General features: G+C 39.8%; 1 protein-coding gene across 4 annotated transcripts in view; it reads left to right on the forward strand.

Moving 5' to 3' along the window:
* myo3b (myosin IIIB) overlaps window positions 1-18912 on the forward strand; it is a 61657-nt gene that overhangs the window by 5332 nt on the left and 37413 nt on the right. For all 4 annotated transcript variants that reach the window (XM_068735076.1, XM_068735084.1, XM_068735104.1 and 1 more), the window contains exons 3-18: window positions 652-835; window positions 2894-3028; window positions 3572-3676; window positions 3951-4050; window positions 4658-4734; window positions 5365-5510; window positions 11083-11148; window positions 13766-13921; window positions 16592-16676; window positions 16769-16885; window positions 17286-17390; window positions 17679-17762; window positions 17889-18091; window positions 18168-18266; window positions 18372-18486; window positions 18579-18705. In XM_068735076.1, coding sequence (XP_068591177.1) covers window positions 652-835; window positions 2894-3028; window positions 3572-3676; window positions 3951-4050; window positions 4658-4734; window positions 5365-5510; window positions 11083-11148; window positions 13766-13921; window positions 16592-16676; window positions 16769-16885; window positions 17286-17390; window positions 17679-17762; window positions 17889-18091; window positions 18168-18266; window positions 18372-18486; window positions 18579-18705 — 1904 coding nt within the window. The remainder of the gene's footprint in view (window positions 1-651; window positions 836-2893; window positions 3029-3571; window positions 3677-3950; window positions 4051-4657; window positions 4735-5364; window positions 5511-11082; window positions 11149-13765; window positions 13922-16591; window positions 16677-16768; window positions 16886-17285; window positions 17391-17678; window positions 17763-17888; window positions 18092-18167; window positions 18267-18371; window positions 18487-18578; window positions 18706-18912) is intronic.

Genomic DNA, 18912 nt, shown 5'->3' on the forward strand with positions numbered 1-18912 from the left:
CTAATTCAGTGTGTCTGTGCAATGACACTTGTCGCCCGTCCTCTTGAGGAAGCTGTTGCTATTGTTGCTGTTATAGTATGATCACAAGAGACTCTTTAGTTGTAATTTTTCTCAGCCCCGATGAGTCAGAAGAAAATAACACTTGCCATGTAAGTAGAGTACAGTCCTCTCCACCTACAGCTGTCTGCTTTGTTTTTGCTTGGTTTTCTCCTGCTTTAAACCTGTTAAGTGGCTCCCTTGGCAAATAATCGTTTCACTGAGCTGAATGAGTAGGCCCTTGGGAATAAATGTACTGCTCTGTTCTATACATACACAGCTCTACACAGTTCAGTTTTATTTATTTATTTGAATTACCTGCTCCTCTGTGATGTTAACTGGAAGTGTTTTTCTGTCCTACTGAAACAGTTTTAAAGTCCGGTCTGTTGAGGCTCAACTGTAAAGCTATTCACATTCATCTTTCTTTTCGTAGGACAAAGTATTAGGCAGAAATGTATTTACATGTATCTTAGTTTCTATTGCTATAAGTTTCCATGTCACTATAGAGTAATTTCAACAAAGAATTTAATTTTTTTTCCATTTAGGCTGAACATGTTAAATATTCTATGTTTTGTAAAGTTTAGTTTTTTGTCTGGGGGTGTGTTTATCCTCTAGGAGGTCACTGTATGGACTGTATCCTTATAAGTACAGCATGATTGGCATGGAGAACCTGGGCGATCCATCAAGTAACTGGGATATAGTGGAGACCATTGGTAAAGGAACATATGGGAAAGTCTACAGAGTGACCAACAAGAAGGATGGGAGTCAGGCAGCAGTGAAAGTCCTGGACCCGATCAATGTAAGTCCCTATTACTGTGGAACCTTTTGCAGAATTCAAAACCACTGTGGCTACTGAATGTTGTCTATTTTCCATTTCCTGCAGTTGAGTTACACTTTGACAACATAATAACCGTCACCTTGCAGACATCAAAAGTTGTTTCAGTTAACCCTAAAGTGGACTCTGGATGCTGCAGAACCAGCTAGGGCTTCATTATATAGTGCATTCATTTAAAGTAATACTTGTAAAATCCACCAGAGTATCCAGAAACTCATTTACTCAATCATTTAATGCAGTGGTTTCCAACCTTTTTGACGTGTAGCCCTTTGAATTGACTAGTTGCAGCCCATCATCAAGGGTTATGGGTTAAGACCAAAACAATTGAAAATTATTTTTTTCCCTCGTTTTATTTGACACATTTTTTAAGACCAACCAAACTGGATTTGGAACTGGAATGAATGAAAAAAATGAATGCAATTTTTCGTAGCAATAGTTTTTTATCCATACATCTTTAGATCAGCCCGTCCACTACTTTGGTCCAGACCAAATTATATCAACAAATTGGATTTTCTTTTTTTGTCATGGATTTTGGTATAGTCATCCATGCTCATCATCCACATCTTTACAGAGTGGCTTGTATGGCGGCAGACTCTTAGTCTTGTTTTCTGCTTTACTATCTTGTTAATTGTCTTGTGAACAATTGTATATATCTTGTATAGGGTCCTGACCCAAGGGTTGGGAACCACTGATTACATTTAAGGTGCATTATTGTCATACTTGTGCCTACATGTTGTATCCACCTCTTTTAGCTGCATAATAAGTTTCTAGCTGCATGTGACATCACTGCACGTGTAAAGTTAGCAACATCTGCCACTGGTTATCTCTCAGCTTTAAGGCAATGAGGACACAAGATTTTGGGAAAAACTATTTTTAGTGCAAAGTAATCAGAAAATCAAAAAACACTTAATAACTCTCTGTTACATCTGTGACTATTCTTATTTACTTACCTGTAACTGATACAATTGAGCATGTACCTTGTATATTGCCTAATATTATATTGTCTTTATGACTGCAGCATTTATACTCAGTTGACCTGTCCTGAATAAATAAGTCTTCTATTCATGTTAACAGAAAACGTGATGGACTGTTGTAAGACTGAGTGTGTATTGTTTTGCTGGTTAAACTAGATCATTCGCACACTAATCTGACTCTGCCTCCCCATCCTAAGTGTTAGTTTGAGTACCCCAAAACCATCATTTTGACAGTTTTTTTTTACTGCAAGAACTCATAATATTGTGACAGAGGGAAAAAAAAGCAAAGACTAAAACCATTGTGTCTTTCTCTATAACTATGTGACTTGTCTCAGCATGCGAGCCATACAAACAGAGTAAGTTGCCAGTACTTTCTCCTCCTCTCCATCTTGATGCAGTTGTACTTGCTCCAGTGATATATATCAACGTCTCCTCTTTTCATTTATTTCCTGTCATGTTAAGTTTAACACACCCTCACCAGGAAGTGTAGCTGCTGCATTGTCTGTATCCTCTCTGTGTATCCGCTCATTTGTCTGTGTGATAAGACCGCTGTAGCCTCTGCATTGGAACCGTATTGTAGTAGTGAGACTTGGTCTTAGGCGTGCCTGTGATTGTGTCAATGGAACAATCCCCATCCTGCCAGTGCTATCCACAATGAGGCTCCCCTGATGGCCATGAAGATGAAGCTGCCTCCTCTCTCATCCCTCTCCCTGATTAGACTGCTGACACTATCACTCAGACATCCAGGAGGAGAAATTCTGCCTCTCTGACTTCTTCCCTTCCTCTGAGATTTACTTTGATAGAAAAGCACTGCCAGAAATAGTTTAACACACGGCCCATTCCTTTCCTTGTTAGTGACTTTCTAACCCCATCTGTAGTAGTCTAATTATAGTCCACCTATTACTTTTTTTATGCTGTTACCCAACCTGAAATATGTAGAAAATAAATGCTATTTTCATGACATTTCAACCTTTGCTTCATATTTGCATTGCTACAGCTCTGGAAATTCTATGTTCCAACTCTGCCCGTTTTCTTTTGCTGTTTAAAGGATGTGGACGAGGAAATTGAGGCAGAATACAACATCTTGAGGTCCCTGTCCAACCATCCTAATGTGGTGAAGTTTTTCGGCATGTTCTACAAGTCAGACAACTTATCAGGTGGACAACTTTGGCTGGTCCTTGAGGTGAGCTCTTCTTAACCATTTAAGATCATATCCCCGGCCATATTGTCTACCTATTTAACAATATTTGCAAAATAATTACAAAAAAATCGATTTATTTTTATTTTTATATCAAAAGCCAGAAATCAAGCAGTGTGCTAAATGGCCAGGAAGGAGACTGCTAGCCAATCTACGTGGATGTAAATGATACAAATATTTTAAAAATCAGCTTTGCAAATGAGGAAGAAACTGCTTCACCACCGAATGTAGACACTATTTGTTTACATGGCTTGACGGGGTACTCTTTACTGCATTTTTGTGACTGTGATCCCAAAAATATTTAAAACTCAGCTGCCTAATTGAAACACTTTAATACTTTAGTTGTTATAAGAAGGGCCACAGTTTGTCACAGCAACCCACTTACATGAAAGTTGATGCTATCATGCTGCTGTGTGATGCTGCATTGCGTCCTCTGACTTGTGTGTGCGGGTTAGCTCTCCCCATGAATCCTAATCTACAGAGTTGAGTGATGGACGAGTAACCGGAGTTTCTCTGTCTCCCTCCCAGCTGTGCAACGGCGGCTCTGTCACAGAACTCATCAAAGGCCTGCTCATGCGAGACCAGCGTCTGCAGGAGCCTGTTATCTCGTACATCTTATACAGTGCCCTCTTGGTAAGATGGCTCGCTGCAAAACTGCTAATGTTACTGAGGAGGTGGCATGCAAACATGCAGAGAGCGTGCTGAGGATTTATTTTCAGCAGGGGAAGTGTGGCAGTTGGTTAATGAATGTCTCTCCCTCTGAACAGCTGTGGAACTTCTTTTACATACTTTCTACTGCATAACCTTCAGATGCATCATATTCTAATTTATACTAATGACAAATGACGAATAATGGGATGGTGATTCATGCTGAGCACCTTGTGTTTTCTGTCCTCTAACTTAAAAGGGTCTCCAACATTTGCACAACAACCGAATTATCCATCGTGACGTCAAAGGCAACAACATTCTCCTGACAGCTGAGGGAGGAGTCAAACTGGTTGACTTTGGTAATGGTCTTTGAAAGAGGCAATTTAGCCAATTCAGGGTCTGCTGGAAAGAGACAAATGCATCATGGTCTGAAAAATGTCTCTCAGCTTTATCTGTGCGCTAAAGTGCATTATCAGATAAATTAAGTATTTTTTCTGTTTGACTGATCCATGGGTATGGTCAGCAGCACATCCCTGCAACGTTGTTTGTGAAGTCAAACACAAGCACAGGATAAATCCTTTTATGTGCTCCACACTTATTTCATGGACCGTAGCCTTAACCTAAGGCTATTATTGCTCATTTAAATTGCATTATTTGATCCTTTGCATATTAAAAGGAAGCTGTTATGGTAAATGACTTTGAGTCACCCCTAGGCATGTTTATGTCCTCTGTGTCATGGAGATGAAGTGGACTCATGCTGATAAAAATCTGTCCTACATAATTTGAAATGATTATAGCCCATTATTATTACTGCTTGGCAGGCTGCCACACTAAATGATATGCCAGGATTTATTGATTAATTCAAACATTTAGCCATTAATTGTATTTTATTCTTAGCAAATTCACACAAATAAACATGCTAATCTTGATTATTATAAGAAGTGATGTTATTTAATTTTTTTTTAGGTGTTTCAGCTCAACTGACCAGTGCACGATTGCGAAGGAACACATCAGTCGGGACTCCGTTTTGGATGGCTCCTGAGGTCAGAGTCCACGCTTTAGTTAACACACACATGTTTTAATGCCTAATTGAACATTTTTAAATGTGCAACATCTCTTATATGTGCCACAAAGAGCGAGGGAGAGAGGCTCAGTTATTTCTGTGTGACTCTCCCCTGTGTCATTGTGTATTCCCCTCCACGGGTGCAGCGCTTGAGGTTGCCTCAAGGTTAATAGCTGGGAGTCTGTGGCCCCTCGGCTTACTCTTTGGCAGAAATGAGGTGCAGTGATTGGGCTGCTAGGGAGGGACCTCAGGGGCAATTAGAATAAACTCAGCTGTAAAATGTAGTGTCAGTTATAATTATTGACTGTGGAAAAGAGAGGCTCATACCACGGGCAACTGAGCTGACCTACCTTTTAGTATTTAAATAGTCCATAAATATAGATATTTGTACTTCTGCCAGGTTTTAGGCAGTAAAAGAGTGCCATAATAAAGAAGTTATATTCAGCTTTATGGTCCATTTGAACATTATTTTCTTTAAGTTATTACTCAATATCTCTAAGGTGATATTGATAGTGCTTTATTTCAAGCATTTGAGGGAAAACAGCTTTTTAGGACTTCTTAACAGTTTAAATGAGTTGTTCAGATGGTCACAGTCGTGTTGTCTTGCCAGGTCATAGCCTGTGAACAGCAGTATGACTACTCCTACGATGCCCGCTGTGATGTGTGGTCGCTCGGCATTACAGCCATCGAGCTGGCAGATGGAGATCCCCCGCTGTCTGAGATGCACCCAGTTAAAGCCCTCTTCAAGATCCCACGGTGAGTCCACTAGAGGGCGCTCCCACCACACAACTGGGGGCTGCCCACACAAGGACACTCAAAGACGGCTTTCCATTATGACAGGAGAACAATGGCAAACTGAATTTGACAGTAGAGGTGATGAAAAGAAAAAAAAACACGACTTTATTGACTATTTAAAATGAAGAGTTGAACTTCGTATTTGTGGTTTGATCCATGTTTCTTGTTGCCATTGTCTTATCTGAAAGGAAGCATCTGCTGAATAATCAGTGTTCAAAATCTTCATCATCAACACAATGTAGTAGTGTTTGGCCTTAAAATGAATGCAGTGATTCAATCTGTAAAAATATTCACTGCTGGAGACGCTGTGTGTCTGATGATCATTTGAGAGCTTAGTGGCTACACGCGGTTGACCTTTTGTTATCAGCACAATCGCGCAATTATCTCTCAGTTAGGTAGAGATATGCCCTTCTGATTGCAATTTGCATTGGTGATTAGCTCCATTCACATTGAGATGAGGCTGTCACCTCCTCCCCGTCACAATGTTATCTCCTCCCTGCCAAGCCAGAAGAGGAACATGGTTTGTATGGTAGGAATTATGGAGCTAACGCAGCATTTCATCAGCACCAAATTCATCCAGAATTTAAGATAATTGCAAGAGTAAGGGCGGTAAAAATGAATGCTGCTAATTCAGAGTTAGGCTTTTCTCACATATTCACCTTATAACACGTCACCTTTTCGGTGGAGTAGATGTAGCTTAGGGGTTGTATGTTAAGGAACATTTTAAAAGAGCTACCTGGAACAGGATAAGTGGTTTCTGTCAAGTAGCAAACACGTTTCCTTATCAAATAGCAGCCATAATAAGAGGGGGCATATGCATTTCACATCTCAATGTCCAATCCTATTTCATTACTGCAGATCTCTTAGACTGTGTGGCTCTGGGGATAACTAGGATGTTGATTGAATTGGACGTATATCTTTAACTGACATTCCTCCGCCTCTGTTCCAATCAAAATAGATATTTTGCCCTTTTGGTATTGGGACCTTAAAGGCTTGGTGGTTGTGGTGTAAATCACAGCGAATGTGTTGAACCATGAAATGATTCTGTTCACATGTCATTTATCTCAAATATATTTTCCCATCATTGCTGCTCGGCAGACAAAAATCACAAGGAAACGTGGTGTAAATTATGACTCCTGTGTGAATTACTTTCTAAATAGGGAAATGTGTTTCACCTTTGGGCTTTTAGCGGCGGTGAGAGTGATTCATGATGAAATCAGAGAGATTCATCTTCACAGGTTTTGATCATTGCAAAGTTCCGATTTTTTTTCTCTATTTAATACTTCATAAACCCGTACCAAAGTATTGTCCTTGGATAGTACATGTTTTATGAAACCGTACAAGCACTTAAACATGCAATAAGCATTTTCATCTTTCTCATATTTTACAGTTGCACATAGTAATGTGTTTAAAGGGTTCACTGTCATGTAGTTAATCTTGTATCATCCACCTTATCATTTCTCCTCTCTGAAACACATCTAGATAGTAAACGAGAGTCAAAGAAATATATAAGATATAATATTAAGAGGATATTCCATGTACAAGACAAATTCACCCTAGTTGTGATTCATGTTATACATTTTCTTATATGTTAAAGTCATGGTGCTACTTCATTATGATGCTGTTTGTTAATCTTGCGTTTAGTTTTTTTTTCTGAAAAAAAACAACAATCACCACTTTGACTACAGGGGCCAGCAGCAGATAGCCATTATGTCACAGTTTTGGCTTTGCTTGGGGAAACCTGCACAGGTGGAAATACTTATGTCCCAGCCGGCTATAAATGATAAGAGGAGCTATGATATCTGTCAGATGGGACGCTGATGAGCTCCATGAATTGGGGTCACCTTGGTGCGTCGTCTGTTTGTGCTTCAGAAATATCTGATACCTGATGAGCTGTGACATACATCCTGTGCATATGTTTAAATCTCAGGTAGATCATACTTCTATTTTTTGTAGTTTCAGTTGTTTTAATTTAAGTTGAATCCGAGGCTTTTGTGAATTTGCCCTTTGTCATGATTAAAACTAATTGAGTGTGTTACAGTGCATATGACAGATATGCGATGTCCATGGTGACCATGAATGAAGGTAACGGAGCATGTCAGAGGGTAAAGTTGTAAAATCATCAACTGCTAAATTAATTACACACAGTTACTCAAGACAAAGGTGGTCTGTGATATTTAATACACAGGAAGGTTAATTGCTTGAGCAGGCTCTCTCTTTGCTGTGGATGCCTAGTGTCCATGTAAAGTCAAATCAAAGTGTGTGTAAAATGCGTTGTAAAGGTTAAAGGCAATTGGCAACGCCGTCCAAGGTTGTGTTTATTCGGCCAGATCTCTGTAGATATTAGCCACATATTTAACAGTACATATATATGTCTGAGTGGAGACCAGAACGAACGAGATAGAAGACAGTAGTAAATGATGGCCTGTCGGAGGCAACAAAGGGTAATCAAATGATGAGGCTCAGGGAGAGAAATCTACACCAGCGCGCTGGCGGGAGACAGCTCTTCGTGGAAAAAGCCTGAGTTAAAATCTGTGCAGCTGAACAGCCAAGGGTGATGAATATCAGTGCAGTTTCTTGGGTTTCTGACACAATGAAATCTTTTCAAAGAGGTGAAAAATCAAGTGTGGGGTGAACTAAAGATATGTCTTGCCTGTGTGTTGAATGATGTGTTAAATCCATGCATTACTGAACTAAGTAGATATGTGATCATTGCAGATTTGTTTGCATTTTACTTGACTTGTATTTTTAAATCCTCTCCTGGCAAAACTATTATTCATCAACAATATCGGACAAGACTAGGAGTCAACAGCCATGCCAGCAGCTTGTAGGTTAAGGTAAATACGTTAGCATGCTAACATGCTCACAATGACAATTCTAACAGGCTGATGTTTGGGATGTATATTGTTTACTTTGTTCACCATTTTAGTTTAGAGTGTTGGCGTGCTTACTCTTGCTAATCGGCACTAAACTCAAACTCCAGCTGAGGCTGATGTCATCATCAGTTTTGCAGGTATTTAGTCATAAACTAAAGTATTGAACAAATTTGAATTATTGTTATGTGATTTTATTATGTTTTCGGGTTGTCCATTCTCATGAATGCAACATGTCATATTTTTTTAGATATTTCAGTCAGGACCATAGACTGAATATATTATAGGTGGTGGACCGACCAACTGACAATGCTAAACCTAGAGCCATGCCACTAGCGAAGCTAATAATTGCAGATTAGTGTGCATTTGCTTTGCATGTATTTTTGGGTGCTTTCTCTGAGACCCCTTGGCAGAAGAACATTCCACCAACAACAGTGAAACACTTCTAGATGATTACGATTAATAACTTGTCGGCTTTTCAGTCTGTCACACAAGAATGTCAGAAATAATGCTGATGTGGAAACCGAGTGAAGCCTGCCAGGGTTTCTCTCAACACATTGCTCGCTGTGATTGTGAAAACCAGCCTTTTTTTTTTTTTTAAAGAACTCACATGGCTTTCCATTTCTTTTTTATGTTCAAAAGTTAGTATACGGTTTGAATAGAGGAACATAACCTTAATGTCACAGTGTTCCCATCATCAGACCCCGATGCAGTCTTGACCCCCTAAGAGAGATCATTGGCTGGTTGGATGATTTTCCTCCATGACTTAAGGCTTTAACATCTCTGTTTTTGATGATGTTATTTCACTGCTCTGTGTGGTGTCCAGGACTGCAGCATTTGTCGATGTGGCCACCAAAGACTTGATAAATGTAGCGGTAGCCCTGCGTGTTCATGCATATATGCGCAAAGAAGTGCTGGTGCTCTGGCTGCAGTGATGGATGAGATGAAATTTTAAGCAGGTGGTCCATTCGCTGAATAAGTCTTTATTTTAGACCCTAGTAGTGGCTCTCTGTTTAGTCCTTATGAATGCCACTGTGTTTCTGCTGTAACACAAATTCCCTCTTTTTGCTGAAAACAGGCCAACAACCAAGGAAATACATAAATCTTTCATCAGTTATTATGAATCTTGAGTGCTGTTTTGATTATTTGTAAGATTTGAAGTGCATCACTGTCAACCACTAAGAAGGTTATGCAAGATTGCAGTGTAGACATCAACATTGCTGCCTTGTTTTGGTAATTGAATCACCTTCATGTTGTTTGGTATAGTGGACTTAAGAGACTGTGGAGATCTGGAAAAAGTAAAGATATTTTTTTTTTTGTATCTCCATAATGATTCAAAACCTTTACTGGGTTTGTTTCATGTGTGTTTTAATATGAGCTGCATAGACAGATTTTAAGTAAGTGAGCACTGACAATATTGAATAAAGCGTCACAGTACATATGGGAAATGGGGGAATTATAAATTCTGCATATGAAATATTCAAATATTACATTGGCCTGATTTTTGTCTTCCTTCATGGCTTAGCCGTCAAGTGCTGTTGACACCTCTGTGATTTTGCCTCAATCCACTCTGAGGAACGTCTGACAGTACAAGCTCTGCCTGGACCTAGATTTGAATAAGCCATTTGTGTTTACAATATGAGCCAGCACTCTCACAAATACAGAAAGAAATAAATGCCTGAATTTGCTAAGCACAATGAGCACACTTGACAGTGTTATCAGCAGTGCGCTGCTATATTGACTTTCTAATGTATAAGCAGTATGGTACAACATCAAGGCGAGAATGTGTCTTCAGGCTGATATTAGAGGTTGCATTGAAGCAGTCAGTTACTGGCTTTGATCTGCACTTTGGAAAGGATTGCCTGTCTGAATCCTTATCAAAGACTCGACTAACTTAGTGCTGCGGAAAATGACAGATTTTGTACCCCAACATCCTCTCCTCTCTTCCAAAAAAAAAAGAGAAAAAAAGATGTTAAGTGTGTTGTCATTTAAGGTGTAGCTGCATCTACCTCTGGTTTGTATGTGATAAACAAAATTCATGCTTGTTTTTTTTTCACTTTTCACGCTTCCTTTTCCTTTTTTCATATTCTACCTGTCTGTCAGCTTTGTGAAACAACACATGTGAACTAATTAGTCCAGTTAATAAATGTCTCGACCGGGTCTGTCACCGCTTGCCTGACAGTGACAAAAGGCTCAGCCTCCAGCTGTCAGACTTGCAGCTCCCTGTGAAGATGACTGTACTCAGGCCGGTCCAGCCTTGGCTCCTCATACAGATTTGCCTCCTGTCATCTTGCACACTTGAAAAGTGTTAGCCTCATTATAGATGGCCTCCGTAAATGCTGCTGACAGAGGTATAACTAGCTCCCATAACTTTTGGCTCCCAATGGCAGATGCTTGCTGCCAGACAGTAGAGGAGCTGTTATCATTTGTCACTTTTCCTGTGGCTGCCACAGACCTGGAGCCCGACCAGCTCGTCCTCGGACCAAAAACTCTCACAGGAGTCTGGCGGTCACACTCCGCCTGCCAGCGATCATTTGTCAGCTAACTCAGGAGACTAGCTCAAAGTCTTTAATTTTTAGAGATGATCATGATGACGTTTAAATGTTTAGCTCAGTTTTTCAAATGTTAAGTTAACTTTTGCATGTGTGATTTTGTTTCAGAAATCCCTCCCCTACGTTACGAAATCCAGAGCAGTGGTGCAGAAGTTTTTGCCATTTCATCGGCCAGTAAGTGTCCTCTTACTTTAACCTGTCAACCTTTGTACTGAAAGTAGTGAAAGCACACTGCAGCACTTATATTCAGAAAGAGCTCAACTCTATTCTGAAGAATATGAGGCTGTATAAGATATCATTATTCTTAATGATATATCGGTAGATACTTATACTATTTATTTATTTATCCATTCAACATAAACATACTTTTTTGGTAAGATTCCCTCAAATTTAGTTAACTAGGACTTTGTTTGGTTTGGTTAATAAATAATGATATGGATGAGTTTGGTGCAGAGGCGGAGTTGCGTGGGATGGTTTAGGACTTGGTTAGGAGGAGAGTTCTTCATTTGTATTTAGAGCATATGTACGACCTTTCTACATACTCTATGTTCAAGCAGTACATTTAAGATGATTGTTGCACACCTGTGAATGTAAATTAGCTAAAAGGATAGTCTACCTTATACAAAAGTGACATTTTGAACTGTAACTGTCACTGGGAAATGAATTATTGTAAATATTAACCGTGAATCACATGTAAAAGTATATTAAATATAAAAATAAGAAAAGTTAACTTCAAATGTACATGAAAATGCAGCCTGTAAATCATTTACAACATCAATTTTTTGTTAAATCTGTTTGCAAGACATTCAAATCTGTGACTGAAAGTAATGTTGAACACCTGCTGTTGTTTCTACATACAATACTAAGATGATACACATTAATTTTACTGAGCTGCTACTCTTGAAAATATCATAAGAAAAAAGAAATGTTTATGTAGCAATTGTCCAAAATGGAATGATAAAACGTATATGGAGAAATACTTTTTTATCAGGAACAACTGGACATTAGCTTTAGTACATTGTCAGCAGGTAGGAATGTGCATGTTAACATGGAGGGAGTTGAAATTTATATTTTATAGCCAGATTATATCAACCCTCTTGTCCTTCTGTTCATTGACTTTCATTTGTGTAAATCTGCCGCAGAGGAACAAACTAATTCACCTGAGTTATCAATTCTATCTGAGGCCCAGATGACTTATCATTTCCTCCTCAGTGCAAAGCTAATAATGTCAGGGGTGGCTGGTAAATGGTTGCTCAGAATATACAACCTTAATATCCACCGCGCAGAGCAGAGGTGTGTGAGGCTGACCCATAATGAGAAAATAAAATTCAATTTGTGTGGGCACGGTTTCCAGCTAACATTTATGTTAGAGGTTTTCAATGAAATGCATTAACTGTAAAGAAGTAATTGAAAAAAACAAACAGACCATCTGCCTTGAAGGCCTGTTGTCTTCTTTATGTGTCACTTGAGTATTGACTGGTCAGGACACAATCGAGACATATTACCCCTTAAGCCAGTCAGCGCACATTGTAGTGATGTTAGTTCTTTGTAGTCTCGTAGTAGTTTTTACAAGAATATAATTGCAATGGTTTTAATTTTTGGATTGCAACTCTGTAATCTGTGGTAATAGATTGTGTGATGTCATATCAGAAATAATCTCCCCGCACAAAGCCCAGCAGAGTTCAATGTGTGGGGGCTGGACAATGTTATCAACCATTGCAGGCTGTTTGTGAAGCCTTTTCAGCCCAGTCACCCCTGTGTGTATGCGTGTGTGTGTGCACGTGAGTATGTGTGTGTGTGTAGGGGAAACTGAGGTGGTGGTGGTGGTGGGGGGGGGGATTCGGGGATAATAAATCCATCACCGGCGGTCTGTCTCTGGCTTGTGCAGCCAGAGAGCTGACTTCTGTGACAAAGTGGCCTGCCGTTCAGCATCCCGGCAGCACAGCCCTGCTAATAGCAGCAACCTCTGCTTAATGTCCTGACGCTAATGAATTCATGGAATTAACTTTCAGAGCTGAACAAACTGATAAAAGAAACAGAATTCCAGTGTAGATTAGGTAGTAGGAATTAGATTGGTGTTTTTCTCCTATCTCGCCTCTGCCTGCAATAGTTGGTGCTGTAGTGCTTACACACACACACACACACACACACACACACACACACACACACACACACACACACACACACACACACACACACATACACATACACCCAGAGTCTTTAGCTGAACAAGTAATTGAACAGCACAAATGTGGATTGTTGATGGATGCATCGTTGCGTTCAGGTGGGGATTTTTTTGTATTTTAATTTCATAGTTTTAGTCTCACAATATATCAAACTGTCAAAAATGAAAGCCAGCGTTCCCCTGTGTGTGTGGTCAATATTTTGCAACCATTTGTATCAGCAGCTAACTGAAGCAGAATTGTGGCCATGGGACAGTATCACAAAGTGACATCACCTATTGGCAAACACTGCACATCAAAGATAGGACTTACTGCCGTGCCATAGCAAGGCTTGTTTGGACTCAGGGGCCATGGTGATAGTGACCATGTGGTACTCAGACAGAGAATGACAGATTAGTGACCCCACACATAAGAACACAAGGAGCTCTCTGCTGGCTGTGAGTGTCTGTCTGAACTTGTCTCAACAAACCAGCTTTCTACAATGTTCAGGTGATCGCACAGTTTATCCTCAGCACTTTAATTCACTCTGATTTTAAGATTGAAAATATAAAGATGGGCTTTGTCTGTCTGAACATGCTCAAAGCCTCCTCTATTCTTGTGATTGTAAGGTGTCTGATAAAGGATTTTGAAGCTCGTCCATCTGTGACCCACCTCCTGGAGCATCCCTTCATCAAGCAGGCCCACGGCAAGGATGTGGCACTACGGCAGCAGTTAGCTGCTCTCATCCAGGAGCAGCAAGACCTTGGCTGCAAAACCAAGACCAAGTAAGTCCCTTGATTTTACACTCTAAAATTGCAGAATAAATAATGTTGTTGCTGTGACAAAGCTGGTCGCTTCATTTGTGTGCTGTCCTTAGAGATTTTGTTGCAGCAGATGGGCACTGGCTGAGTGGAGATATGCTATCTGTCCAGTAGGGGGCAGGGTCTCATCTTCTTACACTCAGAAATGAGGATGAGCCCCAGTAATGGACATTACAGTGTGTGATTAAAGAGAAGTTAGGGGAGTGTGACTAATTCAAAGGGAGTGATTGTGCTGACTAACCTTAGATTAATAAACGCCATTTAGGCCAGTCTGATGGGAAGTCCTTAATACAAAGCACTTCCGTGTGATTAAACCAATCATGGAGTAAATATTCATTTCAAGATTGATTTACTCTGGAAAATAGGTGACATTTCAACTCTACTGCCTTCTTTTTGCTTGGTTTTGAAAGAAACAACTAGAGATATTTTCTTGACAAATTCATATGGCAGCTACTATACAAGATAAATAGATATATAGATATGAAGAGTCAGAGCGTGATTTCATGAGCTTTTATCCTAAAATGTGCGATGATGAATAGTTCACGCAGACACAGTCATGCCAGCAAATGACAGAGCAGAAGTGTCCTGGAGAAATACTGACTTTGGCGCTGCTTAATCTTCATTATAAAGGAGTTCGCTGAACCTACCCTTGACTGAGAGTCTTGATGTTGTGCCAGCTCTGTTTACTCCCGAGAGTGTGCAGAGTCGGTGCCTGAGCCTGATCCCGAATTCCTGTCCACAGTGAAAGTGGATAATGGGATTAGGAGCTTGTAGGGCGAGAACTGGGCTCGCCTAGTTTAGTCTCTCATGCCACAGATCAGCACACAATGACTCCAGATAAGAATAAAGACATAGAGAACTTAAAAGTAGCTGCCGTAGGTGGAATAGTGTGATTTACTTCAAAGCAGGAGAGAGGTAGAGGCTAGAAGTCTCAAGTCCCTCTCCAAAGGGACACGATGACGAGTCTTCACTTCAGAGCGACCACATATTGAGCATGAGACTTTATTTCTGCGCTGTTGAATTTATTCAGAATACAAAATGAATTCAAAGGCAGAGGAGGAAACAATTCCTAACCTGAAGCCTGAATATTTTTATTCATGCTATGATTGATTATTTATTATAATAGAATATGGATGCATCTTGTTTTAAAGAGATATTTTATTGTTTTGCAGTTTTAAGGATTGAGAAGTAGAAGTGTTTTAAATGTTTTTTCTTTAGCCTGATATTCAAGGGCGAGGCTGGTGATAGTGAAGACATTTCTTTTGGTCAAATACTGTATGTAATTATTGTTGGATTTCTTTCGACAAAGTAACAAAACATCTGTGTAATGTTTTAACAAACGTTACTCAAAAATGAGTAAATAGTGCATTTTATATGGACGATTTCCAGTCGAGGAATGTCGCCAAATTGCACCACATAAACTACTTCCTATGTAGAGGTTAGTTGTCACTAAATATTCACACCCAGTAACTGCCAGGTGTAACTGCTGCATATCTGTAGTTATTGAGTCAATACTAACGTTAGCTTGCATATGTGACACTTGACACTTGACGCAGAATCCGTTTTATTAAATACTACAATGTTAATCAAACTACAAAATGTGCTAATGATGTTAGACTAAATAAAGAACTTTAGTTTGGTTAGCATGAGTAGATGTTCCATTCTAAACTGCATAAATACTAGTAACTTTGAAACAAAAGTCTGCATCTATGCATGTTTGTATCGAAAAAATGTCAGACTCACATTTATAAAAGGTTTTCAATTCATATGTCACAAGACCCTCTTAAACAGTTATATTTGTCAGGTATGCTTCAGTTGGTGATGCTTCAGTGACTTCCTGTTTACATAAGCTAATTGATAGATTTGATTGGCGACACAAATGTCTTCTAGCAACAATTGCACAAATTACCAAAACCTTTATTGGTGCAATGAGATTTAGTAAATCACTTGTTTGAAACTAGCTAACAATTACTTTCTTTAAAAACAAACTTACCGATGGATTTACAAATAGCTGGTGCAACTCAACCCTGTTGTGTTTTGACAGCAGATGTATATGGGATTGACACTAAGTGCAGCTGTGAGGCTCATTGGTGTGGTTTTGACAACAATAGAGTTCTATGAAGGAATAAGACACATCAGGCATCGGCTACACAGACAGCACATGTTAATAGGATCAAATCAGTGTTGGTTTGGATGTTTTCCTCGGATATCATCGTCCATATCCTTTAAGTTTCATAGAGAGGACTGATCCGCTACACACTGCAGTTTATTATGCACATGTACACACACATATCGACACATAAAGCAGGAGGCACTCACAGACGCAGCTCTCTTTTGCTCTCTTTCACACACTCTCTGGTGTCCCCTGAGGTTTTCCACAGCCTCTTGGAGGCAGCTGGCTCTGTGCTGACCTCTGCCCACTGGGGCTCATTTGAGAGTGATAGGTCAAAACACAGATGAAGTGCAATCACAGCTTGTGATAATGGGAGATGTGTCCCCCGGGAGAGCTTTAAGGGCTTCAAACAAACCGTGGAAATGACTGAGTCTTACATTCAGCCAGTCAACCTACTGTTTCTCCTTTGGTGGTCACTTTACAGCTTTCTGAGGCATTATCATGTCCTTGGCTTCATACAGGCACGAGCGGATCAATACTCGTAAAACCCTCATAATAGAGAGCTGTCCCGATGATGATCTGGTGAACTTGGAGTTCTTAGATGAGGTAAGATTGAATATGTTTATCTCATCTTGTATTGATCGGTCCAAGGCACAATGTTTTTGATGATACGTGTGTTTTTCTTTTCTTTTCTACAGGAGACAATAATCAGCCATCTCCAGAAGAGATATGATGAGCTGCAGGTGTACACTTATGTTGGTGACATCCTCATTGCTCTCAATCCTTTCCAGAATCTTAGCATCTACTCTCCTCAGGTTGGTTATGGACCAGTTGCACAAATGTTCCCAAAGGTTTCCTATAATCTCAATGGAAGCAATGAATGATTTCTCATGAGACAGGAAGTGCATACCATTTCAAACCATTGGTGTTGCTTGAAATGTGGCATCTTTGTATATCCAGTATCTTTGTCATCGTCACTGTGAGCATGCTAGCATGCTGACGTTAGCATTCAGCTAAAAACACCGCCGTGCCCACATAACAGCCACAGAGCTGTGAGCATGGCTGTAGACTATGGCTGTTTAATGCAAATATTAAAAATAAGGTGAACATTTTATTTGAATCATTATAACAATACAAAATTCTGGGATCTTTTAATAAACTATTTAGAAACATTTAAAAATAATGTGCCTTGTGTATTTATGTGCCTTCTCTTAGTTCTCTAAGCTGTACCATGGTGTGAAGCGGGCTGACAACCCTCCACACATCTTTGCTACTGCAGATGCTGCCTACCGAGGCATGGTGTCGTTTTGCAAAGACCAGGTACTCTACAGAAAAATAATTTGATCAGTGAAGACTCGGATTGTAAAATTGATAAAATAAAGATTCAAATCTGTAAAGAAAATTATATTAAACAATGTTTTTTAATGTTTGGGAGGGATGTAGCCACTTTTGGATTGTCTGTCAAGTGGTGAAGTCTTTCTTGAAGAAGAGATTTAATTCTCTTCAAGACGTTTGCCTGTTTAAATAAAAGGGGATTGTATGCAGTATAATATAAATATTCCTTTCTTTATTTTTTTGTCACTAAATGTTAGTTTCCTTTTGTTTTAGTGTATCATAATCAGTGGGGAGAGCGGTGCCGGGAAAACAGAGAGCGCTCATTTGATTGTCCAACATCTTACCTTCTTGGGAAAGGTATACTAGCAGCGTGGCCATCCTTTCTTTGTTAAATGTATGAATACTTGTGCTGCATACTGCAAGAATCTCAAAATAATAGTTATATGACAACTATAGTTCAAAGAAAGATGTTGCTGCTCTCAGGCAAACAACCGGACGCTGCGTGAGAAGATCTTGCAGGTGAACCCCCTCGTAGAGGCCTTCGGAAACGCCTGCACAGCTATAAATGACAACTCCAGCCGCTTCGGCAAATACCTGGAGATGAAGTTCACACCCACTGGAGCGGTTATCGGGGCCAAGATATCCGAGTACCTGCTGGAGAAGTCGAGGGTCATCAAACAGGCTATGTATGTGCTGCTCAGGCTTGGTCTGACTGGAGATCCCTTTGTCACACTTCTAACCGCTCTGTTTGTTTCCTTTCAGGGGGGAGAAAAACTTCCACATATTTTATTACATATATGCTGGGCTTTACCACCAAGACAAGCTGAAGACTTACAGGCTGCCAGACAGAACACCTCCCAGGTTAGCACAGCAGGTTTGACTTTGACATGTTCATTATAATCCTGCCATTTTTCCCTTCCTATCATGTCGAAGCATCAATATTGATAGTTACTTGTGCATCTGCAGGTATATTGACAGCCAGCACTGCAAAGTGATGCAAGACATCGTCTCCAGCAAACTGTACACGGAGCAGTTTGACGCAATTCAGGAGTGCTTCCGAAATATTGGCTTTACTGAAGAGGTACTTTAATACTGGATCGAAACATACAGTACTTGGTCGCAAATCAATTAAATGCTATAATATTTGTGTTTTTTCTTCTCTTTTTTGTTTAGGAGGTCAACTCTGTTTACAGAATTCTCTCAGCCATTTTGAACACCGGCAATATTGAATTTGCTTCCATCACATCCCAACACCAGACTGATAAGAGCGAAGTGCCTAATTCAGAGTCCTTAGAGAACGGTGAGCTACAATACATTATGCAACGTGTGAAGCGATACTCCTCTTTTAACCAAAGAAACCTCCTTCTCTGCAGAGAAGACTTCAGTTGTGTTTTAAAAAAGAATAAGGAAATGTTATGGTTTATATGTTGTGTTGTGATATATGTTTACAGTACATTGGATGTCATATTAACCTTTGTGGACATTTTTATGTGCATTACACACAAAA

This window comes from Cebidichthys violaceus, unplaced genomic scaffold, assembly GCF_023349555.1.
Source record: "Cebidichthys violaceus isolate CVI_PGR_0920_01 unplaced genomic scaffold, fCebVio1.0.p SCAF_11, whole genome shotgun sequence".
NCBI lineage: Eukaryota > Metazoa > Chordata > Actinopteri > Perciformes > Stichaeidae > Cebidichthys > Cebidichthys violaceus.